Source organism: Thamnophis sirtalis, unplaced genomic scaffold, assembly GCF_051295495.1.
Source record: "Thamnophis sirtalis isolate CommonGarterSnake01/CBP01778 unplaced genomic scaffold, rThaSir2_p1.2 scaffold_11, whole genome shotgun sequence".
Taxonomy (NCBI): domain Eukaryota; kingdom Metazoa; phylum Chordata; class Lepidosauria; order Squamata; family Natricidae; genus Thamnophis; species Thamnophis sirtalis.
Window position 1 is genome coordinate 57,870,031 of NW_028261391.1, and position 24,853 is coordinate 57,894,883.

At 36.9% G+C, this 24,853-nt stretch overlaps 1 protein-coding gene across 1 annotated transcript in view; it reads left to right on the forward strand.

Moving 5' to 3' along the window:
- Positions 1-21,285, forward strand: part of CCDC172 (coiled-coil domain containing 172) — a 28,561-nt gene extending 7,276 nt beyond the window's left edge. Inside the window, exons 5-9 of the mRNA XM_087725012.1 lie at positions 543-644; positions 1,968-2,070; positions 19,027-19,114; positions 19,207-19,294; positions 21,164-21,285. Of these exons, the coding sequence (XP_087581138.1) occupies positions 543-644; positions 1,968-2,070; positions 19,027-19,114; positions 19,207-19,294; positions 21,164-21,285 (503 nt within the window). The remainder of the gene's footprint in view (positions 1-542; positions 645-1,967; positions 2,071-19,026; positions 19,115-19,206; positions 19,295-21,163) is intronic.
- Positions 21,286-24,853: the final 3,568 nt, after the last annotated feature.

The window sequence follows — 24,853 nt, forward strand, 5'->3', positions numbered from 1 at the left end:
AGAAGCAGCAGTAGTTAAACTAGTATTTCACAAGATTCAAACTGTGCTGTGAGTTCTCAAAAACACTATTAACTAAAACAGCATCTGCGGTGCATCATTGCTACTAAGCAAATTGTATATAGTGTTTTTCTTCTATTACTTTTCTCTTATTTGGGAGAACAACTTTTGAACACTTACCGCTTTGTTGTTCATCATAAATATTTTATTTTTGTTCACATTTAGGTTCAAATTAGTCACTTATTTTTCAAATTAATATTATACTTTCTAATATAAATGGACAACATAACTATAAATAAAAATACACATAGAATAAGATGTAATTCTATGTGCAATAGTTAAAATACATATATCTGCTAGCAGGAAATCTATATGTGATTATTAAATGCAGAAGTATACCATATATAATTTCTTGCAGAACTGGATTTTATTAGTTTCTTTATATAGTTCTATTTCAAAATATTTAGAAAGGGCATGCCATAGAGTTTTGTAATAAAAATTACATTGTTAATAGATTTCCAACTTGAAAATTATTACTTTCTTAGAAATAGAATCAATGGAGCATGAAACAATTCAATTAAAAATATTTCATCTACAGAAGAATGAATTAAAGCAGGATTTATCTACTCTCCAGAGGAAACTTAGAGGTATATTGCTTACCTGATGTTCAGCTGATTTAATGTTGAAGCATGATTTGAGAAATACTGTTTGAAATTTATCCTCACCGGAAGACATTTTATGAGAAAGCAGAAAATACCATATATTCAATTACTTTAAAATGACTACATAGTAAAATATAAATAAACAAATAAAAGAACAAACTTATCCTGTACTTTTTGGCAGTTTTAGCAAATTTTATTGTCAAAAAGAGGATTCTTTTTTTTTTAATGAAGTATAGCTTCTCATTATTTCAGAAAGTTACTGTAACAAAACCCACAAAATAAGTTCTATTCTCATATTGTTAAATGTATTTCATTCTTTATTATCAACATATTTGACATATATTGTGTTGTATTTATTAGTTTTGTAACATTAATCACATCCTAATTTAACTTTAACCTGATAAATTAAGTATATTGTATTTAAACACTATCTCCTGAGTTTCCTATTTTAAAGCTTATCTTCTATTTTTAGTTCAAACTATTGATTCATGTTACTCAATATTACAGTGCATAAGTGGAATCTACCAATGCCAGTTCAACTGGCTGAACCATAAATTTCAGAAAACCTCATCATTGGCTATGCTTTATACAAATACTAAGACTTGTTACTATTGGTATATTGTGAATGGAAAAGATAAAAGCAAATGAGCTCACAGGTTCCTCCCACTGGGGTGTATTGCATACATCTCAGTCTCCCAGGAACTTCAACCTAGTTAACAATTGACAGCAGTGATGTGCGGTGAGGCTTCATGGCCGGTGAGGCAAGCGCAAAAGCCCCGCCGAAGCCCCGGCGCCGCGTCCGCCATAGAGTGGGACCGGGACCCGCTCTGATGGACGCGGCGCCAGGACTTTAAAGTCCTGCCACCGGGGCCCTGCCTCCACTTTAAAGCCCTGCCGCCCGGGATGTTTTCTCTACCCATTCTAAGCACCTAAGGAACATTCCCATGCCTGTTACCAACTGCTCCCTGCTTTTATCTATGTGTGTTGTCAATCTAGGCAGGTGGGGTCATTTGTAGCCAACAGAGAAGCTGCAAACTGTTCCTGTACCCAGATCCTTCCCTTCTATGCTTGATATTCAGGAGTCTGCATTCACTCCTGAATGCATAAATGACCAGGATTTCAGATCAAACCTTGCTCCTAATCTGGTTTAACTGCAAATAAAATCAGAGAATGTTGGTATGTTTTGGTATGTTTTGATCTTTGGGCTGGAGCTGTTTAAGGAACAAATCTATTGAGTTTACTGTATTTTTTTAATTGTCTAGTATAAATGCTTACTAGTTTATTCTAAACAGTGTCATTTCTTTCTAGATTTTGAAAAAAATTTAGCAGAAACTAAATCTATCACAAACGGCTTAGAATTAGAAAAAATAACAATTTCTGAAAAACTTCAGACCGATCCAGAATATATAAGGTAAAAACACTCTTTTATAATGTAACAAGTTGTATTTAATATTCCCCCCCCCTCTCTTTTATATTATGTATCATTGCATATTCAGTACAGTATAACTAAGAAAGTGCTATTGAATTTTAAGTATAAAAATGCTGAGGGCCAAGGTTATTTACTATCCTTAAATTAATTAAACTCTTGTGATGGGGCTGAATAAGAAGCTTAAACAAAACTAAGATGTAAAGGATAGATACTTGAAAAACATTGAGATTTTTGCAAGATAAACTGAAAGTGATGTATCATTATTCAAATTATTGAACATTATGTAAAATAAAGGTTTATACATAAAATAGAAATAACCTATACAAAAACAATTTTACTTTCTATTATTTAAACTGATTCAGCTAGTGTATTATATTTAAAATCATGCATTTTATGTTTTTATTAAACAATTTTGTTTAAGTTAATCATTGTTTTTGATTTTTCCTCTCCAATACAATGTTCATCTTTAACTATTCTTGAACCAAGAAAATAAAATTATTATTTTCCTTGTTTTGTGGTCAGTAATGAAATTACTGAGCTTTTTCATACAATTGATGAAATAGGCTTTGTAGTTTACATAACCTTTTCCACATTTGTATTTAAGATTAACTCAGATCTTTCATTTTCTGAACTCTGTCATACTATATTACCTGAACAAATTAAATAGTTATCAGAAAATACATACATACATACAACATACATAACATACATACATACATACATTAAGGTGACCAGATTTTCAGATTGGTAAAGAGGGACACCTTTGACCGGGGTGGGAGGGGGGCTTGATTAAAAATTTTATACGGAGCAACAAAAATTTTCATACAACGCAAAAATAGTATTGTAATTTTTATTTTATTTTAACATAACTACAATTTACAAATATAAATTGTAACTGTTGCCAAACATCAAAATTTTGATCACGTGACCATGAGGATGCTGCAATGGTCGCTAAGTGTGAAAATGGTTGCTAAGTGTGAAAAATGGTCATCAGTCACTTTTTTCAATGCCGTTGTAACTTTGGTCACTATACCACCTTTCTGGCCACAGTTCTTAAGTGAATAACTGCAGCTGATAAGTTAGTAACATAAGTGAATCTAGTTTCCCCATTTGACTTTGTCAAAAGGTGATTATATGACCCCAGGACACTGAAACCATCATAAATACGAATCTGTTGCCAAACATCAATTTTTTTAAAAAATTTTTTATTAAAGGTTGTAAAAAAGGCAAGGTTTACAAAATACAAAAAGAGAAATAGAACTCATTACATGTTTACAACGCAAATGGCAAAAATTCATACATATATATACATATTTCATCTCACCTTGCCTATCTACCTATCTACCTAAGGAAAAAAAATTACTAATTCTATGCAGGTATTCATAACGGATTTTTCCCATCAGATCGTCAAAAGTTTTTTAAACCCTGTGGTCTATTAATCTTACTTGTAGGTGAATTCTCACCTCTAATATATATCTTATCTCATTTGTTACTTAGTCTTTGTATATCATGATTTCAGTTTAAATTGTTCCTTAAGTTATTTTAAGTTAATAAAATATCTCATTTATATATCTTAATTCTCATTGTCTTTCTTATCAAACCATTTGTATAGTTTCTCCCAGACTTTATAGAAGTCTGTATCTTCTTTTTCATTAATCAGCATTGTTAATCTATTCATTACCACTATTTCTAAAATTTTATTCATAACCATTGTACTAGTGGGGGCATTTTCTTTCTTCCAGCACTGCGCATATGAGATTCTTGCCGCCGTCAGGATATGGACAAGTAGATATTGATTGGTTTTAATTATTTTTGGGTCTATTATCCCTAATAGAAACATTTCCGGATTGAGGTTTAATTTAGTTGACATAATTTCGTTTAACCATCTTAGTATTCGCTTCCAATATGTCTTAGCCACTGGACACGTCCACCACATGTGGTAGTATGTGCCCAATGTTATTTTACATTTCCAGCATTGGGCCGATGTGGAAATTTTTGCCAGTCTTGTCGGAGAGAGATGCCAGCGGTAAAACATTTTATATACGTTTTCTTTGTAGGCCGTCGACATCGTCAATTTCAAGTTCCACTCCCATACCCTTTCCCAATTGTCTAGCATAATTGTGTGGCCAATATTCTGGGCCCAGGTTACCATGACTTCTTTCACTCTTTCTGTTTCCATTTTTCGAGTTAGCAAACAATTATATATTTTCAAGATTAATTTCTCGTCTGGTCCTATTAGAATTTTATCCAATTCCTGGTCCCTGTCCTGGAAGCCAAATTATGCTAGATCTGATTTATACTTATTTTGTATTTGAAAATATGGCCACCAGTCAATATTTATTCTCATTTCAGCCAAGTTTTCCCTTGAGTTTAATCTATTTTGGTTATCTAACAGTTGTTTATAAATGACATTTTTGTCGAAGTTTATCAGATTTGGGTATATCAGAGCTTCCGTCGGGGATATCCATTTGGGTAACTGGATATAGAATTTCCTCCTAATTTCAAGCCAATCATTTATCAATGCCCCTCTTAGATGATGTCTTTTAAAGTAGTTGTGGACTTTATTTCCCTCACTCCATAAATAATTGTGCCACCCCCATTGCAAGTCGTAACCTTCTATAGTTAGAATTATTTTATTGGTTAATGTTACCCACTCCTTTATCCACATTGTTGTTGCTGCTTGGTGGTATGTCTTCCATTCTGGTAGACCCATTCCACCTTGTGCTCTTTTATCTTGGAGATATTTATATTTAATTCTAGGCTTTTTGCCGTTCCAGACAAAGTTTCGTACCATTTTATCCAAGTCGTTGTAAAATTTTTCTCCTAATTTAACCGGTGCCGTTTGAAATAAATAAAGTATTTTTGGCAAGACATTCATCTTAATTACTGAGATTCTTCCCATCAACGATATTTGTAGCTTCGACCAATTTTTTAAGTCTTTTTGAATGTTTTGTAATAATTTATTATAATTATCTTCTTTTATGGAAGAACATTTTGCGGATACCCAAATCCCTAAGTATTTGACTTTTTTGGTTGCCTTAATTTCCATTACTTTTTCTAGTTCTTCTATCTGTTTTTTGGGAAAGTTTTTTATAATCATTTTTGTTTTTTCCTTATTTATTTTTAGTCCGGCCACACGCCCAAAGTGTCTTTCATTAATTTTGGTCCTGAGGTTAGAGGGTCTTCAACAATAAAGACCATGTCGTCCGCAAAGGCCTGTGTTTTATATTGTTCTTTTTTCAAACCCCTAATTTCCTGATTTAGTGTTATCTGGTTTAGGAGTACATCTAACGACATAATAAACAATAATGGGGAAAGCAGACAACCTTGTCTGACACCCTTTCCAATCTGTACCCTCTCTGTCAATTCTCCATTAATTATGATATTTGCCCATTGCTGTGAGTATATGGTTTCTATAATCTTAATAAATTTGTCGCTGAATTTCATCATTTTTAGTTGTGTAATTAAAAATTTCCAGTCTAAATTATCAAATGCTTTCTGCGCATCGACAAAAATTAGCGCTAATTGTTTCTCAGATCTTGTTATTATTCTTGTGTTATTTCGAATGTATCTTTTAGGGAGAAAACCGTTTTGATCCAAATGAATGTTTTGATTTAATATTATTTTTAATCTTTCCACCAAGATTGATATAAAAATTTTGTAATCCCCGTTTAGCAAGGATATAGGTCTGTAGTTTTGAATTTTACTGTTATGCACCTCTTCTTTTGGTATTAGGGTGATGAAAGCTTCCCCCCAGGATTTTGGGACCTTACCTTTTTGTAGTATCTCATTAAATAATTCTAATAGTTCGTCTTCTAAAGTGTTTTGGAATTTTTTATAGATTTCCGACGGAAGCCCATCCGGACCAGGTGTTTTATTGTTTTTTTTGTTTTTGAATGGCCTTTTTCAATTCCTCTTGTGTAATTTCCTTATCAAGCATCTCTCTCATCTCCTCCGAAAAGGCTGGAAGTTTCTGTTCTATTAAGTATTTCCTAATTCTTGTTCACTAATTTCATCCGGTTCATATAGTTTCTTGTAGTAATTCTGTACAATCTTTTTCTTTTCCCCTATTTCTTGTTTCAAATTCCCCTCCTCGTCCCTCAGTTGTTTAATAGTTTTTTTTGCATTGTCTTTTCTTATTTTGTGAGCCAACCATCTCCCAGTTTTATTTGCATGTTCGAAGTAATTCTGCTTCATTCTCTTAATGTTTCGGGCTACTTCTTCTTGAGAAATCAGATTTATTTGAAGACATCAAAATTTTGATCACGTGACCATGAGGATGCTGCAACGGTCGCTAAGTGTGAAAATGGTCGCTAAGTGTGAAAAATGGTCATCAGTCACTTTTTACAATGCCATTGTAACTTTGGTCATTAAGCCCATTATACCACCTTTCTTGCCACAGTTCTTAAGTGCATAACTGCAGCTGGTATTTTGTATTTTGGATAGAATCTTTTTTTAAATAGCCTAAGACAATTTAAAAAAAGAATCCACAAAGAATAAATTGAAGTAAAACATTTCAAACTATTCTTTCTATGCACAATATATTTCAAAGTATTGTGCATAGAATTTTTAAACATGGTTTCACTTCAATTTATTTTGGATAGAATCTTTTTTTAAATAGTCTAAGACAATTTAAAAAAAGAATCCACACAGAATTTTAAAAAATCCTATGCACAATAAATAAAATATTATTTTAAAATACATTAAAAAAATAAAAGAAAAAAACCCAGCTCACTTACCAGCAGGCTTGCACTCCAAGTAAACCCAGAATGATGTAGATGTTAATACAAAAAACTGAGCAAATTGAAATGATGAAATTAGTCAGGGAAATATTTTTCAAAGAAACTTTGCCACCATTTTGGAGCAGCCCTCCAACCTCTGTGCCCCTCCCCTCCGGAAATTCCAGGAAGTAACAGTCGCTTCCCTCTCTAGTCACATGTTTCCTGGAGCTCTATGGTACTTGGTCATTTTTTCTTATAAAAGTGAGTAAAAGGGGCGGGGGGGTCTGTTTTGTTGCTTTAATGTTTTAATATCTTCAATGAAAGTACTGAGTTAGGATTTCTAAAGCAAATCCACTGGGCTTCCAACATGAAGCCAGAAAATCGGGACTTTTTAAAAACGGGCCGGGACACGGGACAAATTGTTATAAAGCATGATTATCCCGCTGAAATCAGGATGTCTGGTCACCTTAACATACATACATACATACATACATACATACATACATAATCAGGGGCTCATTTCTTATTCTATATTACTCTTTTTAACAATACTAACTCTTACAATAGCTTTTTAGTGTTAAAAGAATAATCAGCTATTTTGCTATGCCCATTAGATTTAGTACATTTCATATTTTAGCATGATCTTTATCATCAAAATCCTTGCCTTAGTCAATTAAACAAAAATTAATTTACTCATTATATTTTCTTATTATTTCTATTATGCATGGTATATCCTTTGTATTACATCTATCTGATGTCTCATCTCTCATCTTTCTATAAAGCCTGCTTGTTTGTTTGTTTGTCATTTCTTCATCCATATATGGCTCTAGGGCGGGAAAGGGAGTTATTTAATAGGTATAACATTTTTTAAATATTCACTTCTTAGCAATTCAAGGAAAAATTGTGATCTTGCACAAAGATTACAGTAAGGCTTGACTAGAGTCATGATATATGCTATACATGTCATCTGCATTTGAATTCATTGGCTTGTTTTATAGCAAAATGAAAATATTTTAATGAAGAGAAAGAGATTTATTTACTGAAAGCTTAAGAAGCTTTTAAATTAACAATTTCTCAACTAGCATTACTTTTATCTATAGAACACTTTACAAAATCTGACTAGGTTAGCAAAATATTCTGATTCTTTCCATTGTTCCCATCATATAACACCATATAAGTGGCATCGGAAGATTTTTACAAATTAGTAACTATATCCCTGGTTAAAATATTACTTGCAAAAGCTTTTAGGGTATAATCCTTTGAATAAATTTCATTAAAATCCATGACTTTTATTGGTGATTAACTAGAAACAAGGTAGCATCAAAATGCATTTTTTTCACGACATTTTCTAAAGCAAAACACACATTTAGATATATTCTGTACTTATGCTAATAAAGGAAAATAATACTAAGGATATAACAGAAATCCTTAAAACACTGAGAAAAATAAAAGGATTATATGTTAGCAGTTATTTTACTCCAAAATGTTTTAATTTCACACTAGATTGCACAAGCATCATAGGAGAATTTTAGAAGCTTTGTAGGCCAACTAGTCTGAAAGCAGCATTACAGTAACATCTAATTAGAACTCTTCTTTCCTATTAGGTATTACTTCAATTATAAAGGACTCAGTGTTTACACCCCAGCATTTCAAATCCTGTATTTTGACATCCGTGATTTACAGGCTGTTTTCTCATACCTAATATTTATATGTTAAATTACATATTCAGACAGATGAGCTGTATGTCACTAGTCCACTTTTGGTCTCTTGTTTGTTTTATCATTTTTTTAAAAAGTGATACCTTTCTAGAGACAGAGGAATTGTTCTTTTGAGATGTGGGATGCTGCAACATTTTTAAATCTAGAAGTAGCATTGGAATATTATCGTGTTTTTATTTCATTGGTGAGGGGTTTGTTTACTTGATTAATCTAAAAGCAAAATGTTTTTTTTTAATATCTTATTATTGGAAATGAAACCATAAATGAAACCATAGAAGAACAAAGAACACTGCGTTCACATAAATCTGCAAGGAAATATTTCCACTAGAGCTTAACAAATCCTTCATATTAGTGGTAGGTTGCCTAAGGCCATGATTGTGTTGGTTTTAAGCAAATATTTTCAATTTAATATGCTGTTAATTTTATAAGCAGGAAATTTCCATCTCTGGAGTAATCTCTGGGATACAGAATGAATTTCTGTAATGACAACTGCTCTTTGATTTCCTAAAATGTTTTTATATTAATGCACAGTGGAACTATTATAGTCAGGGATGTGTCAGTATTTCTATTATGGACTCCAGGATCAGTGTTTGTCATCCAAGAATAAAAACTTGCTCTAGGGTACATTGTGATATTGGAATTTCGCATGGGAATAATTTTATTTATTCAGATGCACATGCAAGAAAACTTAATTTAGAAAGGCTGTGATCCATTTGTCATTCCCTGTAGATTTTAAAATATTAAGTAGTATTGGAAAATGATCTCTCTCTTTCCCCCTCTGTCACCCAACAACCAGGCAAGCTCTTTTCACGCTCCTAAAACATTTTAAACCCTAAATATATTTATACAATTCAACAACCTATTTCTCTTGCAAAAGTTTAGTGCAGCAGTTTCCCTTTCTTCTCCGTTTTCTTTTCTGGGTTTCAATCCCATTGTATATTCTCCTTACTGCCTCTAATCCAAATCCAAATGGGTTGTTTATCTGTACTTAGGTCATGATCCACTCCACCAGCTGTCACACACTGGGCCCTCCTTACTCTCTTATGAGGACAAAACAAACTCTCTCCAGTTGATATATTGGATGATTCCCTTCCTATGTGGAAACTGCTACCCAATCCCTTCTTATGAATCCAAGTTGCAGGCTTGACAGCAGAGCACAAGCAGCATGAAGGAGGAAATCTTCAGAACTAGAATAATTTGCTCTCATCTCGCTTTCCTCAATGACCTGTCACTTTAACGTTTTTCCTCCTTTCTCTCTTATCAACATTTGTAGAATGGTAGTCACAGTTTGAGTCACTGTTCATCAAAGCAAGTAGTGGGGCGGGGTGGTGGTGGTGGTATTCCACTACTTGCTTTAATGAACAGTGACTCAAACTGTGACTGCCATTCTACCAATGTCGTGACCAATTGTGACTACAGCCGATTTCCATGGTTGGGGACAGAGTAAATGGAGATCAAGTTGTGATGTAGCTTAGAAGTCCTTTCTGAAAGGAACTTGAGTAAACAGCAAGATATGCTAGATTATTACAGGAGAAAGGTGACCTACACTTTTCCTTCTTCTAAGCCAATTGCCTTTATTCTTGGCACATGCAGATGAATTGATACATAGCAAGATATCTTGTCTTCAATTGCTGCTTGTAAATTTCAGGTTTGTATCCAGTAAGAATGCATCTCATATGATAAACATGCAAATCTGGTGTGTATACCAATGCCTTTGGGAGCAACAATGTAGATGTATCCTGTTGTAAAACTTCTCAATCAGCTTTTGGGTTTTATAACAACAGATCAGGAAAGGATAGTGACTATGTTAATCTATAAAAATACTGCAGTGATTGCTCTGGAAGGGACTAATTGCAAAGTATATTAAGTTGCCTTTAGATGAAACCTGCACTGATTACCTAGCTGACCAACAGTAGCTCTTCCTAGATCTATAGTTCCAACACTATAATGGGCACCTGTTGAATCTTGTATTGACTTCAAGCAAATGAGTTGCAATCTAAATAGGCAATAGGGAGAAATTAATATTCTAATTTTTGTTTTGGCTCAATCATTGGTTTCTGATAAAACTATAGATTGTAGCTCCCTTCTAGATGGGATCATAAATCATCCCTATGCAATGAAGTTAAATATAGTCACATATGGTGATTTCCATACCTCCTGATTGCAGATATGTAACACGGCAAGGCATATTCTTGCAGATCTCCAGCACTGATTATTTGATCCCTACATAAATATACTCTTTAAATTGATTGAATCATTTCCCCCCTACTCTTTACCCATTTTACTGCATATTTTATCTGCATTTTGTGCATTTTGGTTTCCTGTTTTGTTACCTATAATATCACAGCTGCTTCTATTACTTAGACATCCAGGCACACAATGGATGCATAATATGTACATTTTTAGGTGTTATGAATTTGGTGGGAAAGATTTCATAACTCTAGAAGATTTTTCAGCGATGAAAAAATAAATTCTTGAAATTTGGAAATTACAGAATAAACTGCAGCAGTATTAAGATTTGAAAAAAGATCCTAGGCAGGATTCATTTCACTGATTTGAAAAACTGGGCTGATGAGAGAATTTGTTTTCTTTACTTAATGTTTGAGTTCAAAGACTTTGTTTGTTATTGGGGAATATTAGTTTTAAGTAAAATAAAGCAATATAAAATAATTTTTCTAAAATCAGTAATACTATTACTACAGTTGAATTGGGGGTACCAAGGCACTTCTGGGTTGAAAGACTGAAATGCCATCATCATCATCATTGCCTAGAGAACACCCAGTTGCAGGCTCTTTTCATGACCCCATAAAGTTTCCCACTTAAAGTGGTACCTGTCTATCTACTGGCAATTGCCACTTTCAAACTGCTAGGTGAGCAGAAGCTGCCGCATGTGATGGAAGTTCACTCTGTCTTTCGGCAGCAACTGGGTCTCGAACACAAGCCTGCCATCATCAGCCCAGCATCCTAACCTTGTGAGCCACCATGCTCCTGTATCAGTCTTACTAAAAGTGATCTATCTATGATTGTGTACATGAATCCTTAAAACTAACAAATGTGCATAGAATATACATAGGTATCCTGAGACAACATGACTGCAAAACATAATAGTAGATCTGTAGCTAAGAAAAAAGATGATCATGCAGTGTTATAATAATAAATGAAAGCTGGAACATACTTAGTTTCTACAATCTAACTACTTTTTTATGGCATTAAGCTTCATTAATAGGACTTGGAATCCAACTTCCTTGGTGTGCTATGATTAGGGGTTTGACAGTAATCTTAGAAAGTGGATAAGTATACTCCAGCCCTCATCTATTAGTGAGTACATTATTGAAGGCTCTCCGAGAGCTGCTTGATCCTTTTTCTCACAATTGCCAGTAGGGTATAGAGTGGCTTATAAAAACATCTACACTGGATAAAGGCATACTAACAGGGAAGCTAGGTTTTGAATTAATGTTTCACTAAAATAGCTGTCTAATTCAGAACTGCATGTTACCATTATGCTCAACAAAATCTTTATGCATGGAAGCAGCATTTATGCAATAATGCACCATTCTCTATACAGAAAACTTGTGAACCTCACGAGTATCTAATACAGCTTATCTATAAAATCTCAGCCCACATCCCATGTTCTAACTGATAAACTGTCCCCACAATATAACACTTATATAAGCTCACTTACCATTCTCAAAATCACCACATTGACCCTAGAAAGTGTTCCTTTCTTATCGTGAATGGATTTGATACAATTTTATAGTTAACTTTCATTCTGCAGTCTCCTGACAGGTATGACAAGAAGTGCAGTATAACTTTATGGCTGCATATACTACGGGCCATTAAATGATCTGAAATAGCCTTTTCTTGGTCCAGCAAGTATCTACTTAAGCAAATATAATGGGTAGTATGCTGCATGTGGATTCCTGGTTTTTAGATCTTTTTAATTTCTTGTAGAAGAGATGCTATAAATAGTTTTTCACTTCTATTCAGTTTTCTGTCGTCTTTCTTTAATTGCCTTCTATCCTTCAGGTCTAAATTCTAAGACAAGTTCAGAGGCTGCAAAAAGAAAGTCAGAATAAATTTCATATAACTCCCATATTTCAGAAGGTTTTTTTTTAAACTTATGGCACTACTAAAATTTGGCCTATTTATTATAAGATTATGTATTAACTTGTCACTGATGGAATTAGAATCACTCATTCAATTAATTTTTTAAGTAATCTCTATGCTAGTAAAACATTTCATGTAATATGATATCCATGTGTTATATATTTAATTTTGGGGGGAAGATTTATCTCAAACATAATCCTTATGTAACATGCATCATTAGCCTGAGAAACATTTCTGATCCTCAACAAATAAACTGCGCTATATCGGGAGTTTTCTTTATAAAATAGTCTGTAGTGAAAAAAATGCTTTTTGAATTTTATGTAACCTGATTCTCAAACTATTTTAGAAAAATCGGGATTTTTTAATGAATAGCACTTTGCCTGCTGCTACCAATAACTTCTTGTCATCTGCATTGAGGACATTTTATGACATATATTCAGGGTGTTACCTGAACTAAGACTCCACCATCAATGTATTAGGAAGTATAGAAGGAATATAAGTCTATATCTTTAAAGGTTTATTTTGAAAATACTGTTCAAAACAATATTGTGTTTTGCTATTGTTGTTGAGTAAAGTTACATGTCTAATGAAGAAATAGAATGTGGGCTTCCCAGCTATTAGTCCAAACCCTCATTATCCCACACTTGCTTAAGTTGCATCAAATAATCGCTTATTAACTGCTTGTTCAGAAAACATTTGAAATTGCAACACCACTGAAAAAAGAGATTTACAGACAGCCCTTGAAGTTACAGCCATAACAGCATCCCCACAGTCACATGACCAAGATTCAAGCACTTTGCAACTGGTATGTGTTCATGACAGCTGCAGCCTCTTAGACTTGTGTGGTTACCATTTGCAACCTTCACAGTTGGCTTCCAGCAAGCAAAGCCAATGGGGAAGCCAATAGGAAACTGCAAGTCACAGGCACATGATGCTGTGCTTAATGAATCAAGCAAACAAAGCACCATCAAAATGCTTAAGCTGCCTAAGCAGCTACCCAGCCACCACCCTATAACAATAGTTTTGCCTTGTGGCAGAATGAAAACAGAAAACCAGGAAGCTTATTGTTGTGTCCAGACTCCGAAGACGTGACGCCGCAAGCCATGGTGATTGGTTGGAGGCGTGTCAGCAGGAGCGGGAAAATAAAGACAGTTCATTGGCTGCCCATTTGACAGCCGCTGTATAAAAACGTTGTTGCCATTTTCGAAGCTGCTGTTGTTTGGTTACTTGTTACCTTAATAAACCAAGTTGCATTAGATCTGTGTTGCCTCAGTCCTGTTCCTTCCATCACCCTTCAGAACACTGGTGACGAAGGTGGGATATCAGGATTGAGCAACGGATCGGCTGAGACACTGAAACAGAGAGAGGTGAGGCGTCCGAATGGCACGCCATGACGAAAGAATGGAAAATGTTTTTCTCTCTCTCTCCTGAGGTAACCTGAGGTGCGTCCTTTTCAAGATGGCCACATTAGCCTCATTCACAGCTTTCTGTCTGGCAACAAAGTCCTGGGAAGCCCTTGTAGAGCATTTTGAATGCTTCCTAGAAGCTCACGATCTTACCAGGTGGTCTGGCAGCTGAAAAAGATCGTATTTTTAAGTGCCTGCAGACCAGAGGTGTTCAGAACATCCAGGGCACTTTGTGTCCTCAGCCTGTACATTCTGTCCCATGGGATGTCTTAATTGAGAAACCGAGGACACACTGTGCCCCCGCATCTTTCAAAATCTCCTGAAGATGCACTTTCAGGCAAAGATTTCAGTTAGAGGGAGAGTCAATTAACCAATACGTAGCTGCTCTCCAGTCAGCTGCCCTCTATTGTGATTTCACTGACCTAGAAGCGAACTTAGTAGATCAATTGGTCTGTGGGGTCAGTGATCTGAAACTACAGCGTTGCCTGATAGGCACACAGAGCTGACTCTCAAAACTGTACTGGATGAATCAAGGGCTTCTGAGATGGCCAAAAAATCCTCTGCAGAAATCCAAAGATATCAAAATGCCTCTTCCTCCATCTCATGAGCGTCCGCTGTCCATCACGATGATGAGGAAGTGGGGGATGATATCTCGAAGGATAATGTCAGCCGTCTATGGACAACTCCTGTCAAGAGGCGCACTGGGCGTAGGGTCGCCCCCTCCACTTATGTGCTGGCTGCAAAGTCAATCATGCCAGAGACACGTGCAGGTTTAAAGCTTTTGTGTGCTGTCATTGTGGGTGAAAAGGCCACCTAGCCAAGGTTTGTTGGGTTCCATCCCCTGTGCCAGAGCACCACCCAATTAAGCCAGCTACTGTGAAGCCGCCTAGACATCCTACTAGGTTGAGGGAGGACTTATGCTATCTCTAATGATAGTGATTACTTAGAGCTGTCTATAAATCAAGCTAAGGAAAAAAATGTGAAATTTTTTTCCTCAGTGTCCATCTTGAAGGAGCACCCTGTCAGATGGAGGTGGACACTGACTTTCATGTTCCCTCATTTCTTGGAACACTTTAAAATGTTTAGTGCCGTTCATGGCGAAGACTCGTCTCTCTCCCTGTGCCGTCCGTCTGAGTAACTATCAAGACGGTCAATCCCTATTCTAGGCAATGGCCTCTTTAAGGTATCCACCCAGCATTTTACTGGTTGCCTTCCACTCATTGTGGTCCAAGACACATTGCTGGGTCTCGACTGATTCTAGGCATTGGGACTTGACATCATTGCCATCCACGCCTTGGCAGCCAAAGATTTCCAGTCCTTGATCAATGAGTTTGCAGATGTTTTCAAGGATGGTTTGGGTAAATGTACAGGCACCCTTATATCTTTTAATTTAGATCCCCAGGTAGCACCAATTTGCCTTAAGCCTAGAAGGGTTCCTTTAGCACTTCGCCCTAAGCTGGATGCTGAATTGGATAGATTGATTAGCCAGGGGTTGTTAGAACCTGTTGATCATGCCTGTTGGGAAATGCCAATTGTTATCCCAATTAAGCCAGATGGATCTATCAGGGTGTGTGCTGATTACAAGGTAACTTTCAACAAAGCATTGCAGGCTAACCCTAACCCTGTTCCAGTGGTACAACATCTACTTCATTCCCTGGGACAGGGTTCCATATTTGCAAAATTCGACCTAGCGCAGGCGTATCAGCAGCTCCCTGTGGATGATGTCACTGCTGATGCTCAGACAATCGTGACCCACAGGGGAGCCTTCTGCTGTCACCGCCTGCAGTTTGGGGTTAGTACAGCGTCAGGGATTTTTCAAAGTCTGATGGAGCACCTGCTCCAAGGGATCCCTGGGGTTGTTCCCTATTTTCATGACGTGCTGGTCAGCACTAGTGACCAGCATGCACTCATTGCCACCTTACGCACCGTGCTCACCAGGTTCTGCATCCAAATGCAAAATTGGGGTCCCACAAGTAGAATTTCTAGGGTACCTCCACAAGTCGAATTTCTAGGGTTCCTTGTAGATAAGTCTGGCATCCACCCCACCCCTTCCAAGTTAGAGGCCATCCATCACGCTCCCACCCCTAACAACAAAGTGGAGCTCCAATCTTTCTTAGGTCTACTAAATTTCTACGCTGCTTTTGTGCCACATAAAGCTTTGGTTGCTGAGCCTCTCCACCGGCTCCTCAACAAGAAAACAGCCTGGAAATGGGGCACAGTGGAAGCCCGCACTTTCGCAGCAGTCAAGTCCTTGTTAACATCGGATTCTGTATTAGTTCAATATAGCGAATCCCTGCCTCTTGTCCTCGCATGCGATGCTTCCCCATATGGCATTGGAGCTGTGCTTAGCCATAGGCTGCCCAGTGGGTCTGAAGCACCTCTTGCCTATTATTCTCGCACGCTGTCCTCTACAGAACGTAATTATGCCCACATTGATAAAGAGGCCCTAGCCTTAGTGGCTGGCGTAAAGCATTTCCACGATTATTTATACGTTCGCTATTTTGAGCTTGTGTCTGACCACAAACCTCTGTAGGGATTGTTGGCCGGTGATAAACAAACTCCTTTCATTCTCTCCCCTAGAATGTCCCGTTGGGCAGAATTTCTTGCTGCCTATAATTACTGCCTTGTCTATCGGCCTGGCAAAGAATTACGGCATGCTGACACTCTTAGTCGCTGCTCCCTTCCCTTACCAATGACTGACCCAGCCCCCTCTGCTTCTGTCATGCTTGTAGAGGAGCCCACAGTCCTCCTCTCTGCCACTGACATTGCAGCCTATTCCGCTAAAGATAGCACCCTGTCCCAAGTCCTAGATTGGGTGAAAAGGGGATGGCTGCAAGGGCCTCTGCAGGGAAGTTCCGTCCCTTTGTTACAAGGCAACTGGAACTTTCGGTGCAAGGAGGCTGCCTGTTATGGGAGAACTGGGTCATTGTTCCCCCACAGTTACAGCACCGCATCCTGACTTGCCTTCATGACGACCATCCTGGCATAGTCAGGATGAAGGCTTTAGGCAGGAACTATGTGTGATGGCCACAGCTTGACCAGGAAATTACTAACTGGGTTGCTGCCTGCCAGCAATGCCAACTCTCGCAACCCGCTTCCCCTTTAGCACCCGTGAGGGAGTGGGAAACCTGCAGGGGCCCATGGTCACAAATCCACATGGATTTCACTAGCCCGTTCCAGGGGTGCACATTCTTAGTCATAGTTGATGCCTACTCTAAGTGGGTAGAGGTGGCTGTCATGGCATCAATCATGTCCGAGGCTGTGATCCAGCTTTTGCAAAGCCTTTTCGTCACCCATGGTTTTCCTGACACCATTGTCTCCAATAATGGCCCGCAATTAACATCAGCCCAGTTTCAGATGTTTTTAGCAAGCCATGGCATCGCCATGCGCAAATTGCTCTGTTCCACCCAGCCAGTAATGGCACGGCAGAACGGATGGTTAGATCCATAAAAGAAGCCTTAGCCAAGCTAGGTGCCCTCAATTGGACAGAACAGGTAGCTAAATACCTTCTCTCGCAACACACTATGCCTTGCCCTGTCACTAATTGAAGCCCGGCTGAATTATTGATGGGTCGCCACCTGCGGACAGATTTAGATAGACTGCATCCCAGCTATGAGGCTGACCGGCCCCCACCTCCTACTAATGGCCTGCGAGAGTTTGCATTAGGGGACACAGTTTGCGCCAGGAGCTATGGGGGCGACCCGCAGTGGCTACCGGGATTCATATTGTAAGTAACTGGCCCTGCTCTTACAGGATCTGACTAGATGACAGCCGAGTGTGGCGCCACCAGGTTAATCAGCTCTGAAGATGCCACACCACACCACTGTTAGCAACTCAAGCCGCATAACCCCCGTTGGGGCCAATGGGTTCTGCCATTCCCACCACAGATGCTCCTGCCAACTGCACCAACCCAGCACCTCGTCGCTCTCACCCACAGCTGGGCTCACCTGGGAATGGGGGCCAACATCCAGATGACAGCATTCCAGTGGGCCTGCCGACCTGGTTGCAGGAAGTTCCTCCGGCACGGCTGCAACATTCCACTCCGAGTCCTGATCCACCTGCTCTGTGAAGATATGGCAGAGTGTGCAGGCGGCCAGCATACTCCCAGGACTAAGCATGCGCCATCCAGAGAGAAAGGGATGTTGTGTCCAGACTCCGAAGACATGACGCTGCAAGCCGTGGTGATTGGCTGGAGGCATGTCAGGAGAGGGAAAATAAAGACAGTTCATTGGCTTCCCGTTTGACAGCCGCTGTATAAAAGAGCTGTCAAACGGGCGTTGCATTGTTGCCATTTTCAGAGCTGCTGTTGTTTGGTTACTTGTTACGTTAATAAACCCAGTTGCATTAGATCTGTGTTGCCTCAATCCTGTTCCTTCCATCACCCTTCAGAACACTTATAGTTTGGTAAAATATTCTGAAGCCAAGGATCAGCCTGTGGAAGATTTGTTCTCACATGGTTATATGGTAGATTTATTTACTTATTTAAATGTTGATGTTACTTGACTCCCCAACGATAGTTTGTAAATGAAATAAGAGATAAGAGATATAAAAAAGAATGTGGCTGACCACAAGAATAAACATCTAATCTGTGGTTAAACTAAACTAACTAAAAGGAGATAAATGACCATCTTCTTCCAAGGTTTGAGAGATCTAGCCAGAGATAAATTAAACAAAGATCTGTAATGCAGGTTTAAAAGATAAACCTCATTGCCCCCAAATTATTTTAATTTCTACATACTGCTAATCTTTGGCTGATACTACATTATGATTTTTAGGTTGCTGAATACAGTTGTTACCTCAAAACTAAATTTGGTTGCAATTTATAACTGTGTATTAATGCATGACCCATCAATTATTGGGAGGGCTTTGTAAATTCCTGCTAAAATAATCAAGATTAAATGAGGATTAGGTTTGCAGTTAAGAGGAAGCTGACAACTTCACCAGATCAGGTGGCATGATATTTTTTTTCTCTTAATATTGGCACAGGCTTAAAAAGCAGTTGGAGAATTATAAAGAAGATGAAACGGAAAATGCCTGTGAGGCTCTTCAAATGGAAATTGAATTTCTGCAGATGGTACACTCTTTTAACTTAACATGTATCATTATGGCGTGAGGTGGAGAAATAGATTCTATTATCTTGCACATAAAATACTTCTTTATAAATAGTGTACTATCGGGCAGGTAGATCTACTAGCTCTACAGACAGTTATCTGTATTTCCCATTATACACATGTCACTCCTTTTACTAGAAGCAGTATGTTGCTCAAAAGTACTTGCTGGAAAGATAGGAAGTCCAATTTTCTTGCTTGTGGATGATTCTTAGATATTAGATTAGTCTTTGTTTTCCATCTCCCTGGATACTTTCAGTGTTCTCATGCAATTCATTGTTCAGGATAGACATTCAACTCAACCTGGAATACTGTATCTGAGTTCTTGTTAATGTAACAACTTCGAAATGCACGTTTGTAAGACCATGAAAGAACAATCTAAACAATGTGCATATCAGTGATGGGTTTCAAATTTTTTTAGAACCTATTCTATAGGTGTGGCCTGTTTTGTGGGAGTGGCTTGGCAGTCATGTGACCGGGTGAGAGTAGCCAGTTTGATGTCACTCACCAGGAGATGTCATAGATTGGGTAAAATGTGGTGAAGCTCACTTAACAATGCTCTTGCTTAGTAACCAAAATTTTGGGCTCAATTGTAGTCATAAATCAAGGACTATCTCTGCCTTCCTCTGCATGGCAGCCTTGTCCTAGTAAACTCCTTCTTTCTGGCAATTTTCCTCTCTGTTAGAGGCACCAAAATAATCCATCCAATGTGAGATTTCCCGCTGCAGCAGGGGGTTGGACTAGATGACCTCCCAGTAGCCTTCCAGCCCTAAATTGCTGTGCTGTTTTTGTCTTTCTGCTAACAAAGAAACCTGCCTGAGGCTCAGTCCACATTCCTGCCAGATAGAGATAATGAGATAATGATCCTAGAGAAAGTTTGGCTCCATTCACAAGCAGGGAATTATCCAAACCCTTTTAGAAACACAAAGCTCATATTGCACAAACCCCAAAACTTCAAAAACATAAAACCATATAATATATAACCATATAACCAATTTGTTGTTCCCTGCACCTTTTCAATTTAAATTTATAAGCATTAAGACTTGTGGACTTCAACTCCCAGAATTCCACAGCTAGGCATGCTCAGTTCCGATTTAAAGCAACAGCATTTGTTTTTCTCCTTTGCGAAAAAAGTTTCCTTCTTTTTCTTTTTCTTCTCCCTTCCCCTCCTTCCTCCGTCACTCTCTCCCTCCCTCCCCCTCTCTCAAAGAAAGAAACACACACACACACAAGTTGGATTGGATTATCTTTCCTAGCCCCTTCCCTCCCTCACTCTCTCTCAAACACACACATACAGACAAAAGTTAGATTGGATATCTCTCCCAATGGCTTGGAAGCAGTTCCTCTACCATCCCCCCCCCCCCAATTCACCTGCTGCCTTCCCCAAACATCTCCCCCATTGCAAATGCAGCATGATCTAGGGGGATAATTTATTTCATCACTAGAACATCTAGGGGGATAATTGTTAGAAATCCCTTTCTTCCAAAATAAAATAATACAGAGAGAACTCCCAAACTCCCCCTCTCTCTGCAAGCTGAAAACAGTTCGAGGAACTGGTTATTCATACATACTTCTTTCACCTGCAGAATAAAAGAGATACCTGCAATCTACCTCATAGTTGTTCCAAATAATAGAGAGAACAAACTCCTCCATCATATTCAATCTGACAGAAGAAAACTTGGCTTCCTTTAATGCGCTGTTCATGAAATCAAAACCTTCCATCAAATGCTAGATACAAGAAAGCAGTTATGAAAAGATGATTTGCAGATCCCAGACTATTTCCTTTGTCTCCTTCATAAATAATCCAATAGTAGCGATGGGGAGAAGGGCAAAGTCCCCCACCCCTTTCTTCTTGCAATTCAACCTGTCAGCACTCTGCAGAATTTATTAGGGATTCAGGTTTGTGTTAGTAAATGTCAAGTAAAATTATTTTGTTGTTTAATTTAAAGTAAGGAGCAAGGAACTTCAGACAACTAGTGATTCCTACTCTATTTTCTTTTTTTTTTCTCTTGTAGGAATTGTTACAAAAAAACTCTTCAGTCAAATAAATAACATATTGTGGACTGATTCAAATGTCAGAGGAACAGAATATTGTAGCATTTGGAAAAATGCTACTTTTATCATCCTTATTGGTTAAATTTATCATCCTCTGCTTTTCTTGCTAGCAGAGCAAGGACTTTGCTTTTTCACAACACATGTTGTATCTTGACTTCTGGATATTTATTACCACGAATGCCTAACAACTGTAAACAAATCATTTTCCTTTCACACAGTGGGATTTTTCCTTGGCAATGTTCCCATTCCCATATTCAACAGTAAAAACCTGCCTACATTCTGTTTTGTTCAACTGTGGCAGAAGCACAAACAGTTTCACATACACTATAAACATTATCCTTATATATACAGTACAGGTTATTTTTTTAAAAAATTGAAATGATAAATGAAACTGATGCTTCTGGGACAGTATAACTTCTATTTTTAATAAGAATTTGCTGATATTTACCTGTTTTCTTTCTTTAGGGTTAATTAACTTGTTTCCAAAAACTCTGAATTCCACAATATCTCCAATGGTCATTTTATTCCAATGTTTATATATCAGTATTTATGTTGCCATGCTACTTTATCATTTTTATTATGAAATCAATTGTTACATTAATAGCCAATAGTTATACTAATATGTATTTCAAAGCTCACAATTGATGCTTCAGTTCATTTCACCAGCTTGAAATTTCCATTCTTCTATAAACTATTTAGTGTTGAAGTTTTCACATGTTAATTGTATATTTTTAATGTAATGTAGAATTGATCAGTTTGGCAACATACAAACAATTGCAATAATTAATAAACAAATAAATATGGCCAAGTTATGTTATATTGTGTACAGATTAAGCACTACTATGAACAATAACTACTAATGGTTATGCATGCTTTACTATGGTAAGCTTTTTTGTTTGGTCTACTGTATAACCTTTAATTAGCTGATGAGCAATTACAATTTTTAAAATATTCCTGAAAACAATTTGTTTTAGTAATTAAAGATCATATATGTATAGGTCAACATTATATAACATATTATATAAGTTATATAAAAGTTGACAGTTGGCCCCTAACAGTTTAGATTACAGTTTGTATTGAATCAATTCAATTTTGTTCAGTACCTCTTCTTTTTATTTTTTTTTATTTTTTTTTATTTTTTATTTTTTATTACACAGACAACAATGGGAAAGGGAGAAGATGGGGAAAAAAAAAAGAGGGGAGGAGAAACCCATCTTCACATACAATATGTCGTTTGATCACAGGTGCATCCCTACTAAGTTTGTACATCCCGTATCTCTCTGTTGTATATTTAATAAACACCACAATAAGCTAGGGTTTAAAAAACAAAAAAACCAAGAAAAAGAAAAAAAAGGGTGGGGGGAGGAGGGGGAGGCCAAAAAGGACAAAAAAAGGTCCAAAAGGGGGGAAAGGGGGGGGGAAACCATCATCACATGCAGCATGTCGTTTGGTTACGGTTGTTTTAACATCTACATCTTCAAATAATATTTACCATCTCAGATATTTACTCTAATGAAACTAAAGGCCTCATTTTCCTTCTACAATATATATTCAGTTAACATTAGCATTGTTTTCCCCCAGAAAGTATACTTCTATTCATTGTTAACCTTGCATTTCATACCTTCAAACAGAGATCTTATTCCTTCATTGTTCAACAAGGCATCGCTGCCTTTATATACCAGTTTTCATTTGTTCCCCTATTAGAATTGCCTTATCAGCAGCGAAATATCATTATAGTAAGTTCTTAACCTTATACATTATATCACCAGACCTTATATTAATACTTCCTTATATCATTGTTGAATTATTTCACAGCATAATTATATCATCATTTACTTTTTCCAACTAAGGCATAAGTGTATCATTTTTCATTTCCAAAGTTTTTTTTTCCCCTTAGCCATTGATAAAACAAGTCCCATATCTTATAAAATTGTTCATCCTCTTGCTCTCTAATTTCAAATGTCAATTTACTCATTTCGGCACAGTCCATTATTTTTCGAATAACTTCTTCCTCTTTTGGTATTGATTCATTTTTCCAGTTTTTTGCAAATACAATTCTGGGTGCTGTTAACACATTTACAATCAAATATTTTAAGTCTTTGTTGTAGGTTTCTGGTAAGATTCCCAATAAAAAGACCTCTGGTTTAAAGTCTATTTGTTTGTGTATCATTTTCTCCAACCACATGTGGATTTTAGTCCAGTATCTTTTGGCTTCAGTGCAAGTCCACCACATGTGGTAGTATGAGCCAGGTATCTGGTGACATTTCCAACACTTTTCTGATTTATTCTTGAACATTCTTGCGATTCTGGTCGGGGGTAGATGCCACCTGTAAAACATCTTATACAAGTTTTCTCTATATGCAGTGGACATTGTCATTTTGTAATTTTGAGACCACAATTTCTGCCAATTCTCTAAATCAATCCCATACTTAAATTTTTTTCCCCAAGCAATCATAGTTTCTTTAACTTGTTCTTCATGCAATTTAAACTCCAATAAATATCCATATAGTTTTTAAATTACTTTTTCATCAGTACCTGTTAGAATTTTGTCTAGCTCAGTCATTTTGTTATAGAGACCTTTAGTTTTTCTATCTTCATTATATCTAGATTGTATCTGTACATATGAATACCAGTTCATTTCCATCCCTTCTTGCTTCAACTCTTGACTAGATTTGAGCTCACCCTCTGCATTCAATAATTCTGTATATATAACTGTTTGTTCCTTTTTATGTATTATCGGATACGAAAATGCTTCAATTGTTGATGTCCAGACTGGAATTTTTAAATAATGTAATTTTTTAATCTTTTCCCAATTTAACAACAACGCCTCCCTTATATAATGTCTTCTAAAATAACCATGTGGTTTAGTTCCCTTATACCATAAGAAAGCATGCCATCCCAACAGCAAATCGTGACCTTCTACGGTCAATAATCTAGAGTTTTTTAATGATATCCACTCCTTAATCCACATCAGGTTTGCTGCCTGATAGTATAGCTCCCAATCGGGTAACCCAAAATCTCCTTTTGATCTCACATCTTGTAGTAATTTAAGTTTTATTCTAGCTTTTTTCCCTTGCCAAATAAATTTCAAAACTATTTTATTTAAATCTAGAAAAAAATCCTTACCCAGTCTGATTGGGATTGTCTGAAACAGATATAGAATTCTAGGTAAAATGTTCATTTTAATTGTAGAAATTCTTCCCATCATTGATAAATGCAAGTTTTCCCATTTCTCCAAATCGATTGCTATTTGTCGTTTTAATCTGGTATAATTATCCTCTTTAAGAGTGCTACATCTAGGTGATAAATGTATCCCCAAATATTTAATCTTACTTGTGTTTTGAATCTGCAACATTTCTGACAACTCTTCCTTTTGTGTAGCTGGGATATTCTTTGTCATGATCTTTGTTTTATCTTTGTTTATTTTCAAGCCTGCTACTTCTCCATATTCCTCTATTCTTTCTAACAATTTGAGTGCGGTTTCTAATGGATCTTCAAGAATAAAAACTAAGTCGTCTGCGAACGCTTGCAATTTATACTCTTCTCTCTTAATTTTCATTCCTCTTATTTCTTCTTCTTCTCTGATCTTTCTATTTAAGACCTCTAGTGTTAGGACAAAGAGTAGCGGTGATAGTGGGCAGCCTTGTCTT